The following is a 26,030-nucleotide window of genomic DNA, read 5'->3' as shown; positions in this document are numbered from 1 at the left end:
AACTCTTTCTACCATGTGGATTCTGGGGATTGAACTCAGGTGAGCAGGCCTAGTGACAAACACACTCCCTATTTCTTTTTTTTTTTTTTTTTTTTTTTTTTTGGAGCTGGGGACCGAACCCAGGGCCTTGCGCAGCGCTCTACCACTGAGCTAAATTCCCAACCCCACACTCCCTATTTCTTATTCTCCTCCCTCCCTTCCTTATGAGACAGGTTTTAACTACGTTGACCGGGCTGTTCTGAACGGCAGGCTCAGGTGATCCTCTGGGCTGTTTCTCAAACACCCAGGACATTAGGCTTCCAGCAATAGACTAGACGTGGCTCTTATTTAAGTTTCCTTAGGAAAAAACTGGGCCAGCAAAATGGCTCAGAAGGCAAAACAGCTAAGTGCAAAAGCCTACCTGACAACCCAAGGTGGATATCTAGAGGCTATAAAAAGTCAGATGAAAGCTGGGCTTGAAGCACATCTTTATCCCAGCCCTTGGGAGGCAGAGGCAACTTGATCTACAGAGTGAGTTTCAGGATAGCCAGGGCTCCACACGGAACCTGGGTTCTTACCCTATCCCATCCCCCCAAAGAAGCCAGATGTAGTGGTTCACATATGTAATTCCAGAACTGCCATGGGGACGCAAAGCAGGGACAAAGAATGACCTAGAAGCTCATGAGCCAGCTAGTCTCCTAGAGTACACAGGGTGGCAGAAAAAAAGACTACTTCAAAACAAGACAAAAATGATAAATGGCTTCCTAAGTTGCCCTTAGACCTCCACATACACACACTATGTCACTTACAACAGTAATTTTTTAAAAAAAAGCAGACTGGCAAGGTAGCTCAATGGGAAAGGGACTTGCTACTTGATGCAAGTCGAGCAACCTCCCTGGAGCTCACATGAAAGTGAAAGAAGAGAACCAACTTCAACAGTGTCCTCTGAACTCTACATGCACACGCACACACACACTAAGCATGTATATTTCCCCCACATACCTCTTACACATAGCAATACTTTTTTTTTAAGGTTTTAAAATTTGTGTGTATGTGGATCGGAGAGATGGCTCAGAGGTTAAGAGCACTGGTTACTCTTTCAGAGGTCCTAAATTCAATTCCCAGCAACCACATGTGGCTCACAACCATCTGTAATGAGACCTAGTGCCCTCTTCTGGTTTGCAGGTGTATATGCAGACAGAACACTATACATAATAAATCTTTCAAAAACCTTTCTGTGTGCACTGTGAGTAGGTATGCTTGCCTGTGTGTTTTCCTTCACACTGAGGCCAGAAGTCAGGTGCCCTCCATGATTTTCCACCTATCTTTTGAAATGAGGTCCCTCACTGAACTGGGAGAGTGGTGTTTCGGCTGGACTGGCCAGTGAGCTCCTAGGACCCGTTTGTCTCTAACCTTCAGGGTAGTTGTTATGTCTGTGCTCTGCCAAGCCAAGCTTTTATACTGCCACTGGGAACCTAAACGCCTGTCCTCATGCTTATGGAGGAGCACTCTACCCACCGAGCCTTCTCCCCAGCTGAGGTCCAAGCTGCCAAGCATAATTTCTTTCTGTTTTTTAGTGAGACACCATTTGAATGGAGTTCAGGCTGTCCATGACCTGACTATGTCGCCCAGACTGGCCTCAGACCCACTGAGCTTGTTTTGCCTCCATCTCTGACCGCAAGCACCACATGTGCATGGTGCATGTGTGGCACGCTGGCCAAGGTCTAGTCACTCTAATGGAAGTGCATGAAGGGGAGTTTCATGGCTGCTAGCACTCACACAGGTAATGTACTATATTAAAACCAGACAACTGAAAACAAAGCAAGCAGACACAACACCAACTGCAACCAACATGGGTAAAATCCCTGTACTCAGGAGGCAGAGGCAGGCAGATGCCCTGAGTTAGAGGCCAGCCTGGTCTACAGAGAGAGTTCCAGGATAGTCAGGGCTACACAGAGAAACCCTCTCTTAGGGAGAAAGAAAAAAAAAAAAGATCAAGTTCAATGTGTGCTATGCAGTAAGATCCAGCCTGAAGAACAAATGGGAACAGGACAACTAAAGCAGCAAGGCTCTGGCCCAAACCACAGCAACAGGGTGGACTGCAGGAGCCAGGGCAGTCGGCGTCACTCTCTCTCTTCCCTAGGGTCTAGGTGACTTGGTATGCAACATGGTGATTTTCATACACTGACAAAATTCATTCACATTTCTCAAACAAAACTCTATTATCTAAGACAGACCAGCTAAGTCATGAATGTTCCTTCTCCCTTTCATGCTGAGAGGGAGTGAGAAGATGATTCTAAATTCAAGCACACCAGTTCTTTGGGCTCCCAAGTATACTTTTAGTTAGTTGTGAATGACTCTCACTGCTGTATGAGCTCCTCTCTAACAATTCAGCTCCTCTTCTGCTAGTCTGGCTCCTAAGTGTCTCCTAAAGGTCCATGTGCTCAAGTCTTGAAGTTGTTGGCTTGGCAATACTGGAAGGTGGCAGAAACCCCCGGGAGATTTTGTTGGCTTGGTCTTGTTTTTGAGACTCTCACAAAGTGGTCTTGCATTTCCTATGTAGGACAGAACAGTTTGCCTCTGCAGTACTGGGAATAAAGACAAGCGCTACCATGTCCAGGGTCACTGGCATGCTCTCAAGGGAACTATGAGCCTCTTCTTCTCTCACCCAAATCCAGGGACGTCGGCAGCTGGCTCCCTTATATACCTCTTTCACCACACCCTCCTTCAAGGTCTTTTTATTTGGCATTTCAAGACAGGGTTTCTCTGTGTAGCCCTGACTATCCTGGAACTCTCTCTGTAGACCAGGCTGCCCTCAAACTTAAGAGATCTACCAGGCTTTAACTCCCAAGTGTTGGGACTAACTCTTTAGGGTCATAATAGCACTGAGTGTCTTAAAATTTAATCTGTAGACTAGACTGGCTTGTGGCATTCTCCTGCCTCTGTGTCTCAAGTGCTAGGATCATAGGTGTGTGCCACCAAACCTGGTTTTTCTGTTTTGAAACAGGGTTTCACTCTGGAGCCCAGGCTGGCTTCAAACTCATACCCGCTTCCCAAGTGCTGGAAGTACAGGCGTGGGCTACTTTTCCGAGTTATAAGGGAAGCTGACTAATTCAGTCACATGGTGGCAGAATAACAGATTTGTTCAGCAGCTCCCACTCCCAGTAGACAATCATTATATTTAAAATATGGAAAATTGTCCAAGGGAAGAATACCAACCCGGTAAACTGGCTTGCTATTATGGTTTCCAATGCCAATCCGTACAAAACATCCTGTGACAGTTTTAGCAAAGAAGGGCATGTGACACCAGCGTTCTAGCTTATGCCTTGATAACCGAACCCGATTCAGTTCCTCGGGTAAGGAGACTGGCTGTGATTTCGGAGGGATTTCTTCTTTCCTGTGAGAAACAAAGAACAGTATTCACTGTAAAATCACTAGAGAGACAGACAGCAGATTCTCAATACTTACCCAAAGAGGATGCAACTAACTTAGCAGATGAAGTAAAGGATCAAATGAGAGTCTAATCTATATAGACTATATCTGTATATAAAGTCTACTCTACAGTGCACACACACTGCCCTGACTGATGCTCTATCCCAGAAAAGCAGCTGCAGACCAGTCTGAGGGGATGTACAGTCAGTTCATAGCTACTAGGCCCAGGGGAAATGGCCAGGGGTGCAGCCAGGAGCCAGAGGCAGGAGAAATGGATATGCAGAATTCAAAGATACTAAATCAAGCCACAAGTGCAGTCTTTACACCTATATTAAGCATCTCTTCCAAGAATCCTCTGTAACAGCTAATCTCAGTTGTCACTTGGCACTGCTAGGAAGAGGGGCTCAAAATTGGGGAGTGGGAGGGGACTGCCTTAATCAGAATAGTTTGTGGGGATATCTGTGGGGCATTTTCTTGCTGGTAATTTCTGTGAGAGGGCCCAGGCAGTGGGCAGTGCCATCCGTGGACAGGTGGTCCTGGGTTATATGAGAAAGCTGGCTGGCCAAGAGCCAGACTGGGCAAGCCAATAAGCAGTATTTTTCCTTTATTTTCTGCTTCAAGTTCTTGCCTTGGCTTCCCTTAATGATGGAACCTTTAATTTGAAATAAACAAACTCTTTCACTCTACTTCTGCCTGCTAGATCCAAACAGAGACTGCTTACTCTTCTTCTTCATCAGATGATGACGTTCGGGACGAGCGGTCTGATTTCTCACTGGACTTGTCATCGTCTTCTTCCTCCTCATCATCAGAGTAGACCTCACTGGTTTTCAATGGCTGTTTTTTGGCAAGGAGCTCAGCTAGAACAAAAAAGGAAATATTTACCTATTTACTCTCCACAAACAAGAAACCGACTCATCTTTGATCGTTGGAAAGAACTGGAACAAAGAAAAGGACCTAAGCAGACAATCTATTGTTTCTAGATTGGTCTGTGATAACCTGAGTCACACTCAGGTAAAACACAGTTAAGCATTCCGGAACCAAGATCAGATCCCACAGACCAAAATAAATAAATGATAGATAGATAGATAGATAGATAGATAGATAGATAGATAGATAGATAGATAGATAGATAGATAGATAGATAGACAGACAGACAGACAGACAGATAGATAGGGTTACCAACTATACTAAAATTTCCCAACCCTCCCCACATATTGGGGATTGAACCCAGGGACTCTTATATGCTAGGCAAGTGTTCCACCAGTGAGCTATATATATTCAGTCCCTGTTCTCTTTAAGAAAAGGTTTTAATTACTTCCTTTATGTATATGTGTATGAGGAGGTCATAGAATAACATACAGGAGTCAGGTCTCTCCTTCCATCATGTGGGATCTAGGAATTGCTTTCACCTGTTGAGCTGCTATCTTGCTGGTTCCCTTGTGGTCTTTACTATACTTAAGATGCTTGACCTCAGGCAGGAAGAATGAAGAGAACTCATAATTATCTTTTGTTTTTCTCTTTTTAAAAATCTATTATGTGCAGGTGCTCAAAGAGGACAAAAGGTGTCAGATCCCCTGAAGCTAGAGTTATAGGCACTTAAGAATCTCCTGACACGTGTGCAACTGAACTCATGTCTGACAGTAGAGCAGCAAGCACTCTTAACCACTGACCCATCCCACCAGCATAGTTTGGCTTTTGACACAGACTCACTATGAGGTAAGTCTAGGCTAGCCTTGAACTCTGGGAGTTCCACTCAATTACCCATGCCACTTTAATCTCAGTAAAGTTGTGAAAAATGAGTCAAAAAGCATACATCAAGGAGAGATGAGCTGGAGAGATGGCTCAGTGGTTAGCAGTTCTTACTGCTCTCCCAGAGGACCTGATTCAGTTCCAGCACCAACATGAGGTAGCTCATAACCACTCTAACTCTAGGTCCAGAGGATCTGGTGCCTTCTTCTGGTACTGTCATACAAAGACACATGCACATACTTATAACTAAAATTACATATTTTTAAAAAGGAAGAAAGGCACTATCACTTTTTGAGTGACAAAGCGAGTTTTAAAGGACCAGTTGGTAACCACTGCAGACTTCTGGTTCAGATCCATGTTGCAGCTACATAGCAACTGCAGCATGAAGGTGGGACAAACAGTGAAGCTTTATTCTAATAGAGGTCTTCCTCTCAGTGATGAGAGCTTTGTGAATGTTGTCACTCCCCCAAGCTGGCAATGAAATTTAAGTCACAAAAGATGGTTGTCTTCTAGTAGCTATAAAGAAAGAATAGAAGTAGAGCGCAGTATAGTGGTGTCTGTCTAGAACCCCAGCTATTTAGGAAGCTGAGCCAGGAGGAAGGTGAGTTTCAAGGCCAGTGTGGGCACTTTAATAAGTAAGATCTTGTCTCAAAATAAAAATCAGGCTGGGGAGGTGGCTCAAAAGGTGCTTGTCATCCAGCCGTGACAACCTGAGTTTGACCCTCAGAATCCACATGGTAGAAAAAGAGAATGAAATCTCAAAAGATGTTTCTGAATTCCACGTAAACTGTATATATGTGCCTCATATATACCAACACAAAATAAATAAAATTAAAAAAATTTCTCATATACATATTTATAGAATGGATTCTTTCTCTAGTACTTAAAAAACCAAAACAACAAAAACAAACAACACACAAAAAAGAAACTCCCTAAACCTCAAACAAGGAATAACCTCCAGAATACAAAACTTACACAGCTACAAAAAAGAAGAAAAGAAGGCATGTATGCATGCATGTATGTATGTATGTATGTATGTATGTATGTATGTATGTATAGTTTGTTACCCATTAATGGATGATGAGAAATATCATTATGAATTATTTTTATGCTCACAAAAAAAAGAGAAGAAAATATATAGAGAAACAGGGTCTGATATATTTTAGACTGGCTTTGAACTTGCTACTTGGCCAAGGATAACCTCCAACTTCTAATTCTATTGCTTCATCTACCCCAGACAAATGCTGGGAGTAGAGGGGTGCATTCATGTCTGGGGTTGAATCCAGGGCTCTGTGCATTGGTAGCAAAGCATCCTACCAACTGAGTGACACCCCATCCCTTTGGTATGTATATGAAACATTTAAGTGATGCCCACTATGGGAAGGGGGCAAGGCATCAAGTAGAAGGATATGGAAGCTGAACTTCCCCTTAATATACCTTGTGTGACATTACGAAATACATCTTCATTCCCTTTCCTGGCACACAACTCCTAAAATCCATGGAATCTTCAAAGTGATAGTGTCTTTTAGTATGCTAATGAGTTGACTGGTGGCTGCAAGCCCATAGGTAGCTTCAGGACAGGGGCTGGTCCCTGGAAAGACCAAGGCAGTATTAGAGAGCTGAGACTCAGATCTTCAGGAGAAAGAGGCTGAAGGTTAAGCAGATTACCAATGGCCAATTGATTTGCTCAATCTTTGTAATGAAGCCTCAAAAACAAACAACAACAACAAAAAACCTTCCATAGAATAGGATACAGAGTGCCTGAACAGAGAAGTTCCTAGAGGGTACCTGTCCAGAGCGCTAGGGCTTCCTAGCAAATGTCCCACCTAATGAATCGTTTCAGTTGTATCTTTTGTAATAGCTCTTATAATAAAGTTGATAACCTAGCCAGGCATGATGGTACATACCATAATCCCAGCACTGGGGAAGTGGAAACACAAGGATTACAAATTCAAGTCATCTACAACCACACAGAGTTCCAGGCCAGACTACCAATTAAGACCTTGTTTCAGGGCTGCAGAGATGGCTCAGTGGTTAAGAGCACTGACTGCTCTTCCAGAGGTCCTGAGTTCAATTCCCAGCAACCACATGGTGGCTCACAACCATCTGTAATGGGATCCAGTACCCTCTTCTGGTGCGTCTGAAGATAGTTACAGGGTACTTATAAATAAAATAAAGAAATCTTAAAAAAAAAAAAAGACCTTGTTTCAAACAAAAACACAAACAAACCTAAGTATGCCTGAGTCCTGTGCAACACTGTAGCAAATTAACTGAATTCAAAGGAAGCAGGACTTGGCCCATAGCTCAGAAGCACAGATAAAAGAACCTGGACATTCGTGGGAGGACTGAGCGTTCAATTTGTGGACAGAATGGGTTCAGTGCTGAACTGAATTACCAGAGGCTTAGTTGGTGTCTGGTATAGAATCAGTTGCTAGTTTGCCAGTGGAAGAAATTATCATATTAGAGATCATAGACGTCTGTGTTGATTGTTGTTAAACATGTAAGAAACTGAGTTAGGGGACTGGAGAGATAGCCCAGTGGTTAAGAGAACTGATTACTCTTGCAGAGGATCCTGGCTAGGTTCCTAGTATTCACACAGTGGGTCACACCCATCTCTAACTATAGTTCCAGAGAATCTGATGCACTAGGCATACACCAGGTGCACAGATATGCATATACAAACAAAAAAATATTCATATATATATATATATATATATATATATATATATATATATAAATGTTTCCCCTCCTTACCTATAGATGTTTGTTAGAAGATACAAATTTGGAACCATGGATTTTATAATTTATATGTTCATGAGACAAAGTAATAATTAAAGGCTATTTTTAAACACCAAAAGCAAAATTTACATTTGATAAATAACTATACAGAAATGAACTGTAATGAGTAATTTAACCCCCCCAAAAAAAGATTTGAGTGTGAGTGTGATACGATGCAGACCTGTAATCCCAGTGTATGTATATGTATCACATGTGTGCAGTAACCCTCAGAACAAGGTCAGAAAAAGGTACTGGATCCTAGAACTGGAGTTACTTGTGGTTGTGAGCCACGATGTGGATGCTGGGACTCAAACACAGATCCTCTAGAACAGCAGCAGGTGCTCTTAAGTGCCAAGTCAGCTCTCCTGTCCTCTTACCATCTTTTTTTGAAAAAGAGTACTAATTACCATCAATGGGTGCGGGAGCCAGGGAGTGGTGGCACATGCCTTTGACTCCTGCACTCGGGAGACAGGCAAGCCGATGTCTAAGTTCCAGATGAACCTGGTCTACAAAGTGAGTTTCAGGACAACTTCAACAACACAGAGAAGTTCTGTCTCACCAAAACAAAACAAAACTCAAAAACAAAAACAAAAACCCAAACAGAAAACAATGGGTGTTAGAAAAATTGAATAATATAACAAGGAAAAGATAAATTGACCCCCTTTATGCCATTTATAAAAATTCATTGTAGATGATCAAAGACCTAATTAACTAAAGATGGAGCAAAGATCTAAATTAAGAACTAAACTATATAAGTCTTAAAGAAAATCACTAGAGAATTATGACATTGGATCTGGCAAGGATTTCTTGGATATGATATCAAAAGGTTATAAAAACAAATAAAAAGAGTCATCAGCTAGTGTGGTGGTGTATGTCATTAACCTCAGCATCTGGGAGAAAGAGATGGGCAGATTTTTGTGAGGTCTATGCCAGCTTGGTTAAACACAGTGAGTTTCAGGACAGTTAGCACTACAAAGAGAAACCCTGTCTGGAAGGAATGAAGGAAGGAAGGGGGGGAGGGAGGAGGGGGGGGTTGAGAAAAGAGCCAGGCATAAAAAAATTATACATACATGATTTCATGCATATTAAATATTTAGAAAGCAGATGAGTGGCTGCCTTAGGTTGAGAAATTGTGGGTTTCTTATGGTTAAGTGCATAAAAACCACTGTTTTACTGGACAGACCTGTGAATTCTACCTAATAAAAGCTGTTTGCATTGTAAACTTTTCATGAGTAAACAGTATTTTATAAGCTTTTTTTCAATAAAGTTGTTACACAAAATAAATATGTAGCTAGGCCATTAGGGTGCCTGTTCAGCACAGATAAGGCCCTGGGTTCCATCCTTAGCATCAAATAGACCAGCTGTGGGGGAAATGCCTGTAACCCTAGTACTCGAGAGGTAGAAGAGGATGTTCTGAAGTTTAAGGTCATTCTTTCACTCTTGGCTACATAGCAAGCTTGAGGCCAGCCTGAGCTATAGGAGGCACTGTCTCCAAAAAGAAAATCAAAAGATTATACAGGGGCTGGAGAGATGGCTCATTGGTTAAGAACACCGACTGCTCTCCCAGAGGTCCTAAGTTCAATTCCCAGCAACCACATGGTGGCTCACAACCATCTGTAATGAGATCTGATGCCCTCTTCTGGTGTGTCTGAAGACAGCTGCAGTGTACTTATATATAATAAATGAATAAATCTTTAAAAAAAAAACACAAATAAATAAATCTTTTTAAAAAAAGATTATACAGTTATATAATCTTTTCTTTCTTTTTTTTTAAAAATGAGATCCTGCTATGTTAATCAAAGTAGTTTCAAAAACCCAGGCTCAAACCATTATCTTTTTTTTTTTTTTTTTGGTTCTTTTTTTCGGAGCTGGGGACCGAACCCAGGGCCTTGCGCTTCGTAGGCAAGCACTCTACCACTGAGCTAAATCCCCAACCCTCAAACCATTATCTTATCTCAGCTTCTCAAGCAGTTACAAAAAAAGGTATGTTGCTACCATGCCTAGTTTCTTTAATTTTATAAAAATTATATCTTATTTTATATGTATGGCTGTTCTGCCTATATGTACATCTATGAACTGTGTACCTGCAGGGCCAGAAGAGCACATCAGATTCCCTGAAGTAGAGAAACAATGGTTGTATACAGTCATGTGGGTACTGAAATTGAAATCAGGGTCTCTGGGACAGCAGCCAGTATTCTTAATGTAGTCTCTCCTCAGTCCTACAACTAACTTCTTGATGTTATGCTTAAAACAAACAAACCGGGGTTGGGGATTTTAGCTCAGTGGTAGAGCGCTTGCCTAGCAAGCGCAAGGCCCTGGGTTCGGTCCCCAGCTCCGAAAAAAAAGAAAAAACAAAAAACAAAAAAAAAAACCAAAACCAAACAAACCACAAAAGAAAAACAACCAAAATCCTAGCTCTGTATACTGAAAAGGCACAAAAACGGAGAGAATAATCAGTTGAATGAATATTCTTCTGTGCAGACTGTAGTCTCTATTTTCTCAGCAGAAAGGGCTGCTAAGAGAAATGAGTAATTCCAAATCTCAAAAGAAAGCAAGCTACATGAACTGCAGGGGTGGGGCATACTCTCAGGATGTGGTTGATATCTGAGTCCACAGTTGGCACATTGGAGACCCTAGGTTCCATTTCCAGCATCCCACCACTCCTAAAAGATTGAAAGCATAGGCAATGGTCAATGATAGAACACTTGATTGCCTAAGATGTATGAGGTCCCCAGTTCACTCCTGACTTGGGCGGAGAGAGAGAAAGAAAGGAGTGTTGTGTATGATTACCCTAAGAGACAAGCAAAAGCCCCTTTGGGGAGTTCAGCTGCATCCCCTTGTGAAAGGATTATCCCATATGGACTTTCTGACTGTATACATCCCTCATGGAGGGGCAAAGAGGGTCACACGACCCTTACCAGATTATTAACTTCACACCACCTGTTGTATGCAATGTTTGCTTTAATTGTATGAGGCTTCAGGGAGGGGCTATAATATGGGGTGGGGCACTAGAAGAGTAGGGCTGCTCCATCTATTCAGGGAAGCGCTCATCCCTGCTAGATATGGCCTTTCAGGGAAGGGACACTCACATCCCTGAAAGTCACACCTTGCCCACTGGGATGACTATTCTTATTGTCAACTTGACTATGTTTGGAATTAACTAAAACACAAATGACTGAACATACCTGTGCAAGCTTTCTTGCTTAATAGGATCATTTGAAATGGGATGATCTATTTTTTTTTTAATAAAAAATTTATTTTATTTACATGAGTACACTGTAGCTGTCTTCAGACACACCAGAAGAGAGCACTGGATCCCATTACAGATGGTTATGAATCACCACATGGTTGCTGGGAATTGAACTTAGGACCTGTGGAAGAGCAGTCAGTGCTCTTAACCAGTGAGCCGTCTGTCCAGCCCCTGGATGATCCATTTCCAATGTAGATCTTTGAGGTGAGAAGACCCACCTCTAACCTAGGCCATACCTTCTGATGGAAGCCTATATAAAGGTTATGGAAGAAACTCTCTTTGCCTGCTTTCTTCTGTCCTTAATTCTATTCCTTTACTGACATTAGAGTCTATTTTAGGATTCCAGCATATTTTGAAGAGCAGCTGAGACATCCAGTCTTGTGGACTGAACAATTACTGGATTCCTGGACCTTCTCTATATAGGCAGCCATTGTTGGACTAGCTGGATCACAGCCTGTGAGTTATTCTAATAAATCCCCTTTCTATACATATATTCAGACATAAGTTCTTTTATTCCTAGAGAATCCTGGCTAATACAACCATGTTTGTAAGGAAACCCAATAAATTCATTGATTCTCTAGAGTAAAGTTTGGTGGGATCATGATGCCTCCTTGGGGCCTCAGGAGGAGGAGGAGGAAGCAAAGGAGGAGAAAGAGGAAGAGGAAGAGGAGGAGGTTGTTGCTTATGTCTCCTCCTGGGAATAAATCTTAACAAGAGGGAAGGATTTGAGAACTGAGTACTGGGGTCTTGTCAAGGGGCCATAACCAGTTGGCTGATTAGGAAGAACAACAGTTGTATCAGATTATAAGAAAACATGGGGGGGGGGGCTTGGGATTTAGCTCAGTGGTAGAGCGCTTACCTAGGAAGCGCAAGGCCCTGGGTTCGGTCCCCAGCTCCAAAAAAAAGAACCAAAAAAAAAAAAAAAAAAAAAAAAAAGAAAACATGGGTGATTCTCACAGATATTGAGACTAAATCCCCACAACTGGTCCATGTACAGAGTACTGCAGAATACTCAGACTTAAATGGGATATTTATATCATACTCTACTTACAAGGTTCAAGGGACCTCTGCTGAAGAGGAAGACAAACACTGAGCATATATTAAAGCACGAGAAATTCAATGCTTTTTAAAAAAGATTTGTGTGTGTGTGTGTGTGTGTGTGTGCGCGTGCGTGCGTGTATGTACAAGTATGTGGGTAGGTGCATGCTCTTGCTTGTGTGCAGGGGTCAAGGGGGCACTGGAGTCCTCAGAACTGGAGTCTAAGGCATTTGCAAGATGTCCAGTTTGTTATATGGGTACTGGGATCCAAACTACAGCTCCTCATTTTTGTACAGAATGCACTCTTAACGACGGAGGCATTTATCCAGCCCTGCGCTAGAGCCAGTTCAGAGCTAAGAGCACTTACTGCTCTCACAGAGTTGCTTGCAACTCTCTATATCCCCACTTTTACAGGATCTGATGCTACAGTGAGTGATGAATTCACTGTGGTGAGTTCAAGGCCAGCATAGACTATGAGATACAGTTTTCAGCTAAAACAAACAACCCCCACGTGAGTCCTGGAGTTAGGAATAAAGCTTAGTGAAGAGGGCCTGACTAACATGCACAAGGACCTGGCTTTTATCTACAGCACCCACAAAAAGAAATAACACTGGGGCTCTTGTCTATAAGAGATGTTGAATTATTACAGTTAAAACACGCATTATTGATATTCACTTTAGACAATCTGATGGAAAGAGGAACTACACATTAACAAGGACATGGAGTAAGCAGAGCCTGGACAATGGAATCAAAGATGCTCCCCAGACCACTGCCATTATGTCTGCAAGTTTCTATAAAATATAGCGCTAACAAAAGGGAAAACAAGCCAACATCATTCATTTCCCCACTCACCTGTTCTGTTCTTCCGTTTTTCGCGCTCTGCTTTTAGCTCCTCCATGGCTTGAGATTTCTTATCTAGTTTCTCATCGCGCTTGGAACGCCGTTCTTTATTGTGAGAGGTAACCTAGGGAGGTATGCAGGGCATCCTTTTTACTCCGTCCGGGTAAGATTCTCTACACCAACAATCAACACTTGGGGTCCTTGAGAATTAGACTCTACAAACTTAAACACTTGGCTAAGCCCATGTCTTTAGTTCCAGCACTTGAAAGAGAGAGGCAGGAGAATCTCTTTGAGTTTGAGTCCAACCCGGTCTAAGTATTGAGTTCCAACACAGAGAAGGCAAGATCCCAGTAAAAAAAAAAAAAAAAAAAAAAAAATAGACTAATGAATTATCAGAGTAAACTTCCCGGAACAGCACTCCATATTATGATCTAATATCTGTTGATATCTTCAGATGCAGAGATTACTAACTTTTATACATTTTTATAACTATATTTATACCGAGTCTAGTGTGATACACTTCTGAATAAACATAATCTAGCTGGTTACCTGGGGAAGGAAGTTTACCAACATACCCTCCAGGGATAATCACACTCTGGTGGGTCCCTATTTAGTCAGACTTGAGTGAACAAGTCCTAAGGAGTTCATCAGTGTAGCTGATGGTGAAATGATGTTCAGAGGATAATGAGATCTCCAGGGTGTAGATGCAGATTATCTCCTGCATCTGCCGTCCAGCCTAGGCTATTACTACCCATCTCTTGTACCATACGCTCCACACCAACAGCTGTGCTCTGGGGATGACCTCCTACCTGAGATTCTTGAATCTGTGTCAGCTTTTTCTTTTCTTGTTCTTCTTCCTGCTTTTTCTTTTTTTCTTTCTTTTCTTTCTTTTTGGCTGTTTTTAGTTTTTTCTTAATTTCAAATCTGGTAAAAAGATAATATTTGTTTGGTTTTTAAAAAGCCATAACATATATGTAAAGACTGGTTTCTATTGGCTAGAAGACAAGAAGTAAGGAAAGGAGTTCAACATTTTGGAATAGAAGAGTCTTAGATACACAGAAAAATAATTGTTTTGCTTCCTAAAACAAACTCCACTGCCTAATAAGTATGTTAAAGTTGTTGGGGGTTGGGGATTTGGCTCAGTGGTAGAGCGCTTGCTTAGCAACCGCAAGGCCCTGGGTTCGGTCCCCAGCTCCAAAAAAAAAAAAGTTGTTGTCTGTGGGGCAAAGAGAGATGCTTAGTGATTTCGAGCACTGCCTGCTCATCCAGAGGACCCAGGTTTGATTACCAGTACCAACATGGCAGCTCACAACAGTCTGTAGCTCCAAGAACCTGATCCCCTCTCTTCTGGCTTCTTCTGTGTTGTGAACACCAAGCATGCATGTGGTACACAACAGACAGGCAAAACAACTATACAAATAAACTCAATTAAAAACAAAACAAGTAAAAACAAACAAACAAACCCCCAACCTATTCAAAAGCATTAATTTGGAATGAACATGAGAAAAAACATTCAAATCAGAGTTCAAGGTCATCCTCAGCTATGTGAGTTTGAAGCCAGCTTTGGATTCATGAGAATCTATCTCAATAAAGATAATAAATATGAGGGGTTGGGGATTTAGCTCAGTGGTAGAGCACTTGCCTAGCAAGCACAAGGCCCTGGGTTCGGTCCCCAGCTCTGAAAAAAAGGAAAAAAAAAAAAGATAATAAATATGTATCAAATGAAAATGCAGCAGAACGGGGTTGGGGATTTGGCTCAGAGGTAGAGCGCTTGCCTAGCAACCGCAAGGCCCTGGGTTCGGTCCCCAGCTCCGAAAAAAAAAAAAAAAAAAGAAAATGCAGCAGAACATACCCAAATTAACTAAATGGGTACTCAAGCACTTGAGTACTGGCATTTATAGTATGTGGTATAGTACGTGATGGTTTGACTCTGCTTGGTCCACGGGAAGGGGCACTATTAGGAGGTGTGGCCTTTGTTGGAGGAGGTGTTGCTTTGTTAGAGAAAGTGTGTCTCTGTGGCGGAGGGGCTTTGAGGTTTCTATACTCAGGCTCCACCCACTGTGGCTGGCTTAAGAGCAAGATGTACAACTCTGAATGCTGCCACACTTCCCACCATGACAACAATGGATTGAACCTCAAATTATAAGCAAGCTCCAACTAAATGTTTGCCTTTGTAAGAGTTGCCTTGGTCATGATGCCTCTTCACAGCAATGGGATTCCTAACTAACACAGTGCATTATACGTACTAGAAAACAAGGCAAGAACAATTTTAATGGCAATTGAACAAATTCACCAACAAACTGCAGCATATATGTATACCGAAATGCTACTCAGCTCTGACAGAGGATAAAGTGCCAATATATGCTGCCTGGACTGTTTTAAAAAATACGCTAAGTGAATGAGCACAGAATGTATGTACATGTGTCCTACTTGGGGGTGGGGGGTCACTGCTGAGGTGTAAGGGCTACTTGAGCTCAGGTGGTCCAGGACAACAAAGCAAGATACTGTCTCTAGGGATGGGAGAAATGGTTCTTCAATGCTTAGGTCCACAGGCCTCAGCTGGCCTGCCAGAACTCGACACAACCATTTATAAGTCTAGCTCCCGGTGATCTGATGCCCTTCTAGCCTCTGCAGGCACCAGGCACTTACATGGTACACAGACATACATGTAGATAATACACCCAGACCAAACAAAAATTTTTTTAAATGGTAATAATAATAATAAAAGAAAGAAGCTGGACAGTTGTAGCAAAGGCCTTTAATCCCAGCAATCAGGAGGCAGAAGTAGGGGATCTCTGAGAGTTCAAGGCCAGACAGTCTACAGAGAATAGTTTCAGGACAGCCACGGCTATGCAGAGAAAGACTGTCTTGAAAAACTAAAAACCAAAACCAAACAAACAGAAACAACAAAAACCCAAAAACAAAAAAGAAATCCAAAAACCCAAAACTTTCCAAAACAGCAATGAAAGCTGAAGAGAATTTTCGGAGTGGCTACACTATCCTGCTCCAGAGTTACAGAACTCCATAGCTCTCAGGAGTTTTGCCACCACCTTCGACATCACCTGCTTCTTAAAGGGAGAAAAACAGAAGCACACATAGGCATGAGTACCTACATACTCATACACAAAACAAGCGCACAGACATAATATAAAGTCAAGACAAGATTATGATTCTCAATAATTTTTGTCTAGTAGAAGTAAAATAATATACTTAATTTTTTACTTAAATTAATTATACTAGGTGATGGTGGTACATGCCTTTAATCCCAGTACTCGGGAGGCAGAGGCCAGCCTGGTATACAAATTAAGTTCCAGGACACCCAGGGCTACACAAAAAAATTCCAATCTTGAAAAAACAAAAGTAAGTAAAAATTAATTACATTTATTTACCTTTTGTATATTTGTTTGTTTTTTAGTAAGTAGCTCTGGCGGACCTGGAACTTACAATGTTGACCAAGCTGACCTTGAAACTCAAAGATCCACCTGCCTTTGCTTCCCAAGAGCTAGAACTAATGGCGTGTGCCACTACATCTAGGAAAACTTGTCTTAAAAGTCAAAAAAGACGACACCGCTCAATAGTGAAAATCTTGTTTGGCACACTTGAGGCCCTCAGTTCCATCACGAGAACCACAAGCCAACAAAAAGTCTACTCCTGAATAATGCACATTAGTAGAGAAGGCATAAATATGACCCTTGGATAGTTAGTTTACATCACATTAACAATCACATTTCCAACTGTCCATTCGTATGAACAGATTCCCGTCAGCTTATTAAAGAACTGCATCTCAGTCCAATGGGAGCTGAAACGCTGAAAGCTGAAAATGCGTTCACTATACCCAACCTACCAAACACCATACAGCCTACCCTAGCCTGATTCAAGCATGCCCAAATATGTTTATTTTTAAAGATTTATTTATTTATATATAGGTACACTGTAGCTGTCTTCAGGCACACCAGAAGAGGGCATCAGATCCCATTACAGATGATTGTGAGCCACCATGTGGTTGCTGGGAATTGAACTCACGACCTCTGGAAGAGCAGCCAGTGCTCTAACCGCTGAGCCATCTCTCCAGTCTCACATGTTCGAATCTTAATCGTTGCAGTTTGGTAAAACCATCTTCACAAAGCACTGTTGGGATAATTTCTTATGTACTGTGTAAAGATCACTTATGTGCACTGTGGAGAATCACCTATCTTGGTGTTTTGTAAACATGTTCTCCATTGGTTTAATAAAGAGCTGAACAGCCTATAGCAAAGCAGGAGAGGACAGGCTGGACTTCCAGGCAGAGACAGGAACTCTGGGAAAGAGAGAGAGCGCTGGGAGATTTGCCAGCCAGACACAGAGGAAGAAGGAACAAGAGGGGGACTGAAGAAGAGGTAACTAACCAGCCACATGGTGGAACAGAGATGGATGGTCAGATTTACTTAGATGAGCTAGTGGACAGTCTGCCAAGCTCAGTCCAAGCTCTCAGAACTAATAAAAAGTGTCTGGGTCATTACTTGGAGGCCTGTGGCCCAAGACCTCCTGTGAAAGGAAGTGTTTGGCATCACATGTAATTTATCAAAAATTGTAATAAATGAGAAAAATAATTGTATGGGTAAAGCCTTATACTGTGAAGCTGGAGAAAATCTTAAACGGTGAGAAACAAAAGTGAGTGCACAGGGTGGCAACAGCCTTACCTTCTTTTCAACACCTCCCTCTTCTCTATGCGGTTGAAGAGCTCCTGCTCCCTCTCCTTCTCCGTCATCTGCTCCAGCCGGGCCCTGTCTTCCTCGTCTCCCATAAGGTCCTCTCCGTAGCCATCGTGGAACTCCTCATCCTCCGAGGACGAGGAGTCTGAATCTGAGCTGGAAGAGGAGCTGTTGCTGTCAGAGTCTGACACTTCACCTGCACGGAGAAACCAGCAAAAGATCACACCTGCCACGGGGCACCTTGGCTCTCCCACAGGAAAGGCACACAGCCGTTTCCACCCACTTGGGATGTCTCCTCCATCTGTCTTTGGTAAATGCAAACAGGTAGGGAAATTTAGGCTGGAAAAATGACCACAATCTTTTCCTTTATGAGATAGGGCTTTGCTATGACATCTTCAAACGCATGTTCTTCCTGCCTCTGCCTCCCGAGTTCTGGGTTTACAGGCCTGTGACACCTGTCATACTCATCTTTCAACTCAACTTGGTTACTCTGAAAAAAAAATTACAGACCTATAAAAACAACCTATAGATACTTAGATAGATAGATAAGATATATAGATTAGAAAGAAAGAAAGACAGACAGACAGACATGCCAAGTTTTGCTGAGTGGTGGTGGTTCACCCCAGGACCTGGGACACAGAGGCAGGCAGATCCATGCGAGTTAGAGGCCAGCTTGAGCCACAGAGCTAGTTTGAGGATAGCCAGGGTTACACAGAGAAACCCTGTCTCAAAAAACTAAAACCAAAGCAACCAAAGCAAAAACAAAAAACTAAGAAATATAAAGGCCAACCGTCATTAAAGAATACTGGAGTGATATGTGAAGTTGTATAGGCAGTGTTAACAAATGATCTAAGTAAAGAGAGCATGAAAGTCAAATTGAGACAGTTTCTCTGTGAAGTTGTGGCTATCCTGGAACTCTGTAGACCAGGCTGGACACTTGAACTTACAGATCGACCTGACTCTGCCTCCTGAGTGCTGGAATTAAAGGTGTGCCAGCCACCACCCGGCTATATTTCTTAATCTTAATTACCTAATTTTTTATTACATGTGCTTCTCTCTCTCTCTCTCTCTCTCTCTCTCTCTCTCTGTCTCTCTCTGTGTGTGTGTGTGTGTGTGTGTGTGTGTGTGTGTGTGTCAGGGCTCATGTATGGTGGTCAGAATCAGTGTTTTCCTACTTTTGAGGCTCCAGGGATCAAACTAAAGTTCTCTTGGTGGCAAGCAACGTGAACTACTGAGTCATCACGCAAGCCCAGTTAACTTTGTTTTGAGTTGGAGACTCACTGTGCTTTCCAAGTTGGCCCCCAAATTCTGGGTTCATATGATTGTACTGCCTTAGCCTCTTGAGCAGCTGGGACTAGAGGGGTGTACCACCAAGCATAAATTAGCCTTTGTCTGTCAACGCCATTACAATTTTGAAGAATTAAAGCCTACTGTATTGTTTAACAGAACTCTGTGAGGTAGTAATGAAAACACTTATAGTGTGAAGCTTACACTGCATGATAGTGAAGACTGTCAACTTGACTAGATCTAGAGTCACACACAAGATAAGCTTCTAGGTGTGCCGATGACAGGGTATCTTAACTAGGTTAACTGAGGTGGGAAAACCAACTCTGAAAGTGAGTGGCACTATTCCCTGAGTATACGGCCTGGATGCTCAAAACAAAGAAAAGGAGTTATACACCAGCATTTATTTCTCTCTCTGCTTCCTGATAGCAGAGGTGCTACAGCCAGCTGCCTCAAGCTCCTGCCACCATGCCTTGCTTGCTGTGAATGGGCTATATCCCAAACTATGAGCCAAAATAAACCTTGTCTCCCTTATTTTATTACAGCAACAGGAAAAATTAATTAATAAGCCCTATCTTATTGTGTAGCCTTGGCTGCCCTGGCACTCTCTACATAGACCAGTCAGTCTGTCCTGCTTCTACCTCACAAGCATTGAGATTAAAAGCTTGTCTTCCTTGCCTACCTCTGGAGTCTGTAGAGTGCCCACCAGCTAGAGAGCTGCAATTCGATGCCTATCATAAACATCTCAGTCTTTATGCCATGAGTGAATAAATCTGTTTTGACATTTTTATTCTATTTTTATTATTTTTAATTAGAAGTATGTATGTGTCTTTGTGTGGGAATGTGCACAAATGCAATGCCTTTAGAGGCTACGGAATCAGACCAAATCCTCCTGGGGCTGGATCACAGGTGCTTGCGATTTACTGGGAAACTAACTCAGGTCTTCTGTAAGAGTCTACTGCTCTTCACCACTGAGCCATCTCCCCACCTCAGCCTCTGTTTTTTATAAATTAATAATTCTTCATTTGAATGGTTGCAGCCACAGGTGGCTGATAGACAACTGAAATATTAGTACAACTGAGAATCTAAATTTTAAATATGAATTTTATTTCGTTTAAATTTAAATAGCAAGTTATCCCCTAATCTGGCTTCGTTGTTTTGCTCTGTCAAAAAAACAATTTAGGTTATGAATTTGGCAAACATTTTACAAAAGTTACTTTATGTTCTTTGCTGTCCCTATCTCCATGGTGCTGTGGATCAAACTTGGGGCTTTGAACATGACAGACAAGTGGGCTGCCACCAAGCTACAGTCCAAAGCTTTTTAAAAGTCACTTTCCCCCTCCTCCTCCTCCTGCTTCTGCTGTTCCTCTTCCTCCTCCTGCTGAGCAGTCCTGGCTGGGGACCTATGCTAGGCCTTGGTGTTGCTGCATGATTTGCCCCTAGGGAACTCTTCTCTGTCTTCCCTTTAAGTGTTACACCAGAAGTATAACTCCTGTCGTGGCTACTGGCACTGATAATCTGGATCACTTGGTTAGATGCTACCCCAGGTTTCCCTGTATAAAGGCTAGTATGTACTAGGCAATGCCTTTAGACTACGTGACTATCTCATTCCCCACTAACTCAAACTCATCCAACAGATTTTGATAATTCTGCATTCTTTTTTCCTTTTCTCAGACTCAAAAGTTTAAGACCAGAAGACCACCAGTTCAAGGTCAACCTAGACTACATAAAGAGGACAAGGCCAGTTAGACCTGAATAGCAACAACAAAAACAAAAACAACAAAGTAAAAAAGACAGCATACGTTACTAATGGATATTAAATCATCAGTTATACCAGAATTTGATTTAGCTTGTATTCATAGACAAGTGTTTAAAACCAGGTTAGGCCATTTTTTTGGCCAAAAATAAAATAAAATAAATAAAAGTTTACTATTCTACTCCTTGAACAAGTTGAGCTGTCAAACTAGTATTGACAAAAACAGCAGAATTTCTGACTTATCTTCTTGGAGGAATATTTTCTATGGGACTTGGCATCTGTTTCAAAGATTTTCCTTCTCAGTCAGACCAAGAATTTCCGAGAAAAAAAGAAGAGGAAGCACTCAAGACTGAGAGGAGCCTAACACAGGAGACCTACGGTTACACTCCAGCAGCCTAACCAACCCTTCGGTATTAAAGACCCACAGGCCCCTTCCTTTTCCCTTCTCACGACTCTTGCTGGGCTGGGTGCTGGGCTCACCTTCCTCGGGGGCTGAGCTCTCAGCTGAGCTGTCTCTGTCTGAGCTGCCCGAGGAGGCAGCTTTGTTGGCTTGCTTCTTCATGGCTCCTTTCTTCTCTACTTTTCTGGCTTTTCCTTTCTTCTTATTTTTATTGCTCCCAAATGTCCACTATAAGGAGGGGAAAAAGGAAAATTGAAATAGGACTAGGCACTTCATGAAGTGATATACATGCTTATAATACCAGTGCTTTTGAAGGGGAGGCAGGAGGATTCTGAGTTTGAAACTAGTCTGGAGCTGCATAGTGAGACTGTTTTTTAAAAACAAACATTAAACTAAGAGGAAACAACTTTTCCTATATTCTGTAGTAGAGAGGGCATCAGATGCTGAGGGCTGGCATGCTGGGTTAGACCACTCATGTGGTCTCAGGAAGATACAGAGAACTTTCTGCAGAAGAAAATGACAAAAAACACAAGGGGAGAAAGGACAAGAGTCACCCTTTGGCTGAATAGCATTGGCAACTCCAAGAAAGTGGTAAGTAAAGTTAGACTGTTAAGTCTAAATTTGAAATCTTATTTTTAAAAGAAAGTGGACTGTGAGGCTAGAGAGACAGCTCAACAGTTACGAGTCCATACTGGCAGAGGACCTAATTCATTCACACAGACAAGCACCAAGTCCCATTGCTGGTTAGTACAGAACTAGATTTGGAACAGAGAACTAACTCATAAATACAGTGTGGCCTCCTGGTGTATCCTGCTTCCTGGTGTTTACTTTGCTGTGGGTAGTACACAGTACATGTGGATGTGAGAACGTCTGTATGCCTGTGCATGTACAAGCCAAAGGTCAATGTCAAATGTCTGTGTTCCTACTGATCTCCACTTCAGTGTTTGAGATAGGGTCTCTCACTGATACTGGTGGAAGTGAGCTGCAGATCCATCTGTCTTCATTGCCCCCAGTGGTAGAGTTATAGACATGCACCTCCAGCTTTTATGTGGTGATAGGGAACTGAGACTGATGTCTTCAGGCCCGCACAGCAGGCACTTTACTGACTGTAGTATCATAAAGACTGGAGACTGGGGATGACTCAACAGTTAAGAGTTCTGGCTGCTCTTTTAGAGAATTGGGGTTTAGTTTCCAGAATCCACATTGTAGACCACAGCCATGTGTTGAGTCCAATTTTAGGAAACCCATTTTCTGGCCTCCATGGCACCAGGTACCCAAGTGTTGCACAGGCTTATATGCAAGCAAAGCACCCATACATATTTTTTTAAAAAGTAATCTGGAGGGTTGGGTATTTAGCTCAGTGGTAGAGCGCTTGCCTAGCAAATGCAAGGCCCTGGGTTCAGTCCCCAGCTCCGAAAAATATAAAAAAAAAAAAAGGAAAAAAAAAAGTAATCTGGATTATGCTGTAACAGTAGTTCATTAAACCATGAGATTCTGGACTTCTAAACTTAAGGAACCTGAAATCTGGTCACTAAAACAATAGGCAGCATATGCTTGGAGTTCTGGCCAAAAAGGCTTTTGATATTTCACCTGCTGTTTTAGAATGGTTTTAGCTGAAAAACAAAAATGAGTTGCAGTCTACTTTTTAATTGTCATTCTACAAGGAATGTGTACTGAATTATGATCACCCTTCTATCAGCACAGACTATTCAAGTCTGTAAACTAAAATCTCTACTATTTAGCAAAATCACAGCCTCTTTGCTCCTACACTAATAGGAGATAAACCTAGTTCATGTACGATCAGTACATCTATGATGGACGGTCTCTGTCGTTCTGGTAACTGGAGAAGTAGCCATCTTATTAGTTTCCCAAGGAGGCTGTCCCCAAGACCCACACTCTTACTCCATCTTGATAAAAACACTGTTGAAGATGATGTGTTCTGTTTTTAAAGACTAAGTCTTCCTACAAGGTCTCACACTGGCAGTCCTCCTGAGGGCTGAGTTATACCTGTGATACAATTACTTTAATTGCTATTTACTTTTTCATTTAATGGGGAATGAAAATAAAACAACCGTATGTTCTGAAATAAAATATGTGTAAGTGAATAGTGACTGGTATAAGTAAATTGGCATTTCAACACCTAGATCATCATCTAGAAAGAAACTGAAATTTTCTCTTAAACCTCAAGTTTCAAGCATTTCCTTAAGGAAAATGATTTTTCAAGTCAGTGTAAAAGAATTCAAAACAGTCCACATGTTCAATTTTTGTTAACTGAGCTAAAACTACATCAATTTTCTGTGTAGACAATATTAGAATCAATACTGTATATCGGCCCATTGGTTCCTGTTATAAGATATAGCACAAAAGTGCATACAGTACTCTGTTAGAAAAATGGCCTCAATCCACCTTTCCCAAACAGTGTCTTGGCACTCTGGACTCCTCAACAGAAATGTGAGCCGGTTTAGAGTAGAAGCTGAGCTACCAGGGTCACATGTGAGCCAGAGTGGCTAGGTCTGTTCTTGCCTACAGGTGTGGATTTCTAATGTGCGACAGAGCCAAGCTCTGGATTCCCTGGGGAGGTGGGCACTGACCAGAGCAAAAACCACCTCAAGTAGTGTCATACTACTAGTGAGGCCCCTGGCTTCCTTGTCCTTCCCTTTCTTTTTCTCTGCCTAAGTGTGAGACTAGCAACTGCCTCCCATCTGTTGCATAAGATACTGCTTTATGGGGAGGGACAAAGGACAAGGGTTAAAATGGAAGAAAAACAGAAGAAACTTAAATGCTCATTTAAAAGAGGGCTTTTTGCTAAACTTAAATGTGAAAAAGGATATTGGGTTTTTCTTTCTTCCGACAATTTTCAAACCCCCACCCCCACCCCAGCCTGACTTAGTGGCCTCCATGACATCAAAGGAAAATAGCCAATCAATGGGATCAGTGACCCTTTAGGGGAATTAGAATGCTGGGGCCAGTGAGAGGGCTCAGTGGTGAGGAACTCACACCAAGCTTAGTGACCTGAGTTCAGTCTCAAGAACCCACACAGCGGGGGCAGAGAACCAACTCCTAAAAGTTGTGCTGACCTGCACATGTGTGCTAGGACTCGTGCCTGCCCACATGAATGCACACACAAAAACTTAATAAAAACTCTTTAAAAACCAAATTTCCAGCTGAAGGTGGACATGAATGCACACACAAAAACTTAATAAAAACTCTTTAAAAACCAAATTTTCAGCTGAAGGTGCGTACCTGATGAAAGAAAGCTTGGTGGAGTACAAAGCCTTCTGCTCAGTTCCCAGCACCTACATGGGGAATCATCTGCATTTCTACTACCCAAAGGTAAATACTTACAGTCTGAGGATTTCAGGAAGACTCAAAGAGTTCCCATAACCATCCAAAGATCTTTTTGGCCCCTGGAGAGTAGATCATATTTGCAGTCTTACACTAAAATCTATAAATCAGATACGCCTGTTTTTTGACCTAAACACATATATTAAATATTGGTGCAATACCCACTCTCCCAAAACACAGCCTCTATTATAGAGTATAAGGGAAGATAGTCAAGACTTTGTGGCAAGAGAAATGATACAGAAATATCTTATTCCTCCTTTATGCTGAAGACTGGTCACCTGTCCCTTCAAAACCCTCATTCTCCTGACTCCCAAGAGGACAAATGAAGTCTTTCACTTTCATTGTCAGACTGAAACAGTAAATGGAAGTGAGGACAAGCAGGACAGAATTGAAGTTCTGATGTTTTCTCCAGCCAGGATGAAGCAAAGGAATAATTTGTTTGGGGACTGAGGCAGTAGTGAAGGGGTAGCTCGGTTGCTACCTGTCAAGAGTCCAAGCCTCTATTTTCTTATCTGAGGAATACAGGAGTCCAGATGGTCTCTAAGATCCTTAGCATTATGGGGTTTTTATATGAACTGGGTGACAGGAGGGCTCTGTATTTGTTATTCTAGATACTATGAGGCCCAAGAGAGGTATCTAATTAGTCATGATTTCCGAACTTTGGTGTTTTATTTACTTTTTTCCCTGACGATTACAAGGATCAGAGAAACTGAAGCGTAAATGCAAGCTTATGTCAGTGTAAAGGCCCTGGTCCACATCTGAACTTTGAGTAGAGAGGCCAGAGCATTCCCAATAAGAACTACCCACAAACCACCAAAGAAAAAAGGAGGATTGGGTTGTAGGTCAGGTTTCTCGTACACACTGTAAGCCTCACATAACATCAGGCAAGTGATTATATAAATATGCAGCAAAGAAAGCACAAGAAAAAGGCTAGAGGGAAGATGTTTCTTATTCAATAAAACACTTACAGCCTGACTCTCACTGAGGTGACAGCTTAACGGGCATCAGTTAAATAACAGACCAGAAGGTGTGCACTATTACTATCCCATACCACCCTGAGGGTGTGTGGATGTTACAAGCAGCCTGGAGCCAGCATCCCTCCAAACATTCAGACAAAAGATGGGATGGAACACAGGATGGCAGTGGCTGCTTCAGACCTGGCTACCCTTGACATACTGAGTACTGTGAATATCCTGAAGGCAGGAGAACAAAGAAACTTCAAGATTTCAGACAGCATCTCTAAGAAGCAAAAATACCTACATACCTAGGTCTTAGAATACAGAGCAGAAACTGAGCTAAAACACCTCCCCACAACCCCTCCCCTCCCACCCCCTTCTTGAGCCCGGTCTCATATAGTCCAGGGTGGCCTCAAATTTACTACATAGCCAATGCCTTAACACTCAGCACAGGGATTATAGGCATGGGTCTCCATACTGGTTCTAAATTAAATTTATATATGAAATAAAAGCATTTCAAGTAAATAGTGTT

General features: G+C 42.1%; 1 protein-coding gene across 2 annotated transcripts in view; it reads right to left on the bottom strand.

The window, feature by feature from the left end:
• Positions 1-26,030, bottom strand: part of Rtf1 (Rtf1, Paf1/RNA polymerase II complex component, homolog (S. cerevisiae)) — a 59,605-nt gene that overhangs the window by 10,793 nt on the left and 22,782 nt on the right. The window contains exons 3-9 of one of the 2 annotated variants that reach the window (XR_015683241.1): positions 21,278-21,425; positions 17,746-17,953; positions 13,876-13,990; positions 13,079-13,190; positions 4,133-4,268; positions 2,801-3,376; positions 103-1,898 (exon numbers count right to left, since the gene is read on the bottom strand). Coding sequence is in view for 1 of the 2 variants with exons in the window: in NM_001401979.1 (NP_001388908.1) it covers positions 3,199-3,376; positions 4,133-4,268; positions 13,079-13,190; positions 13,876-13,990; positions 17,746-17,953; positions 21,278-21,425 (897 nt within the window). In the remaining variant the exon portion in view is untranslated. 2 annotated transcript variants of the gene reach the window in all.

Source organism: Rattus norvegicus, chromosome 3 (genome assembly GCF_021556685.1).
Source record: "Rattus norvegicus strain SHRSP/BbbUtx chromosome 3, alternate assembly SHRSP_T2T, whole genome shotgun sequence".
NCBI lineage: Eukaryota > Metazoa > Chordata > Mammalia > Rodentia > Muridae > Rattus > Rattus norvegicus.
Note: the sequence above shows the minus strand (reverse complement) of the source record. Positions and strands in the feature narration are given on the sequence as shown.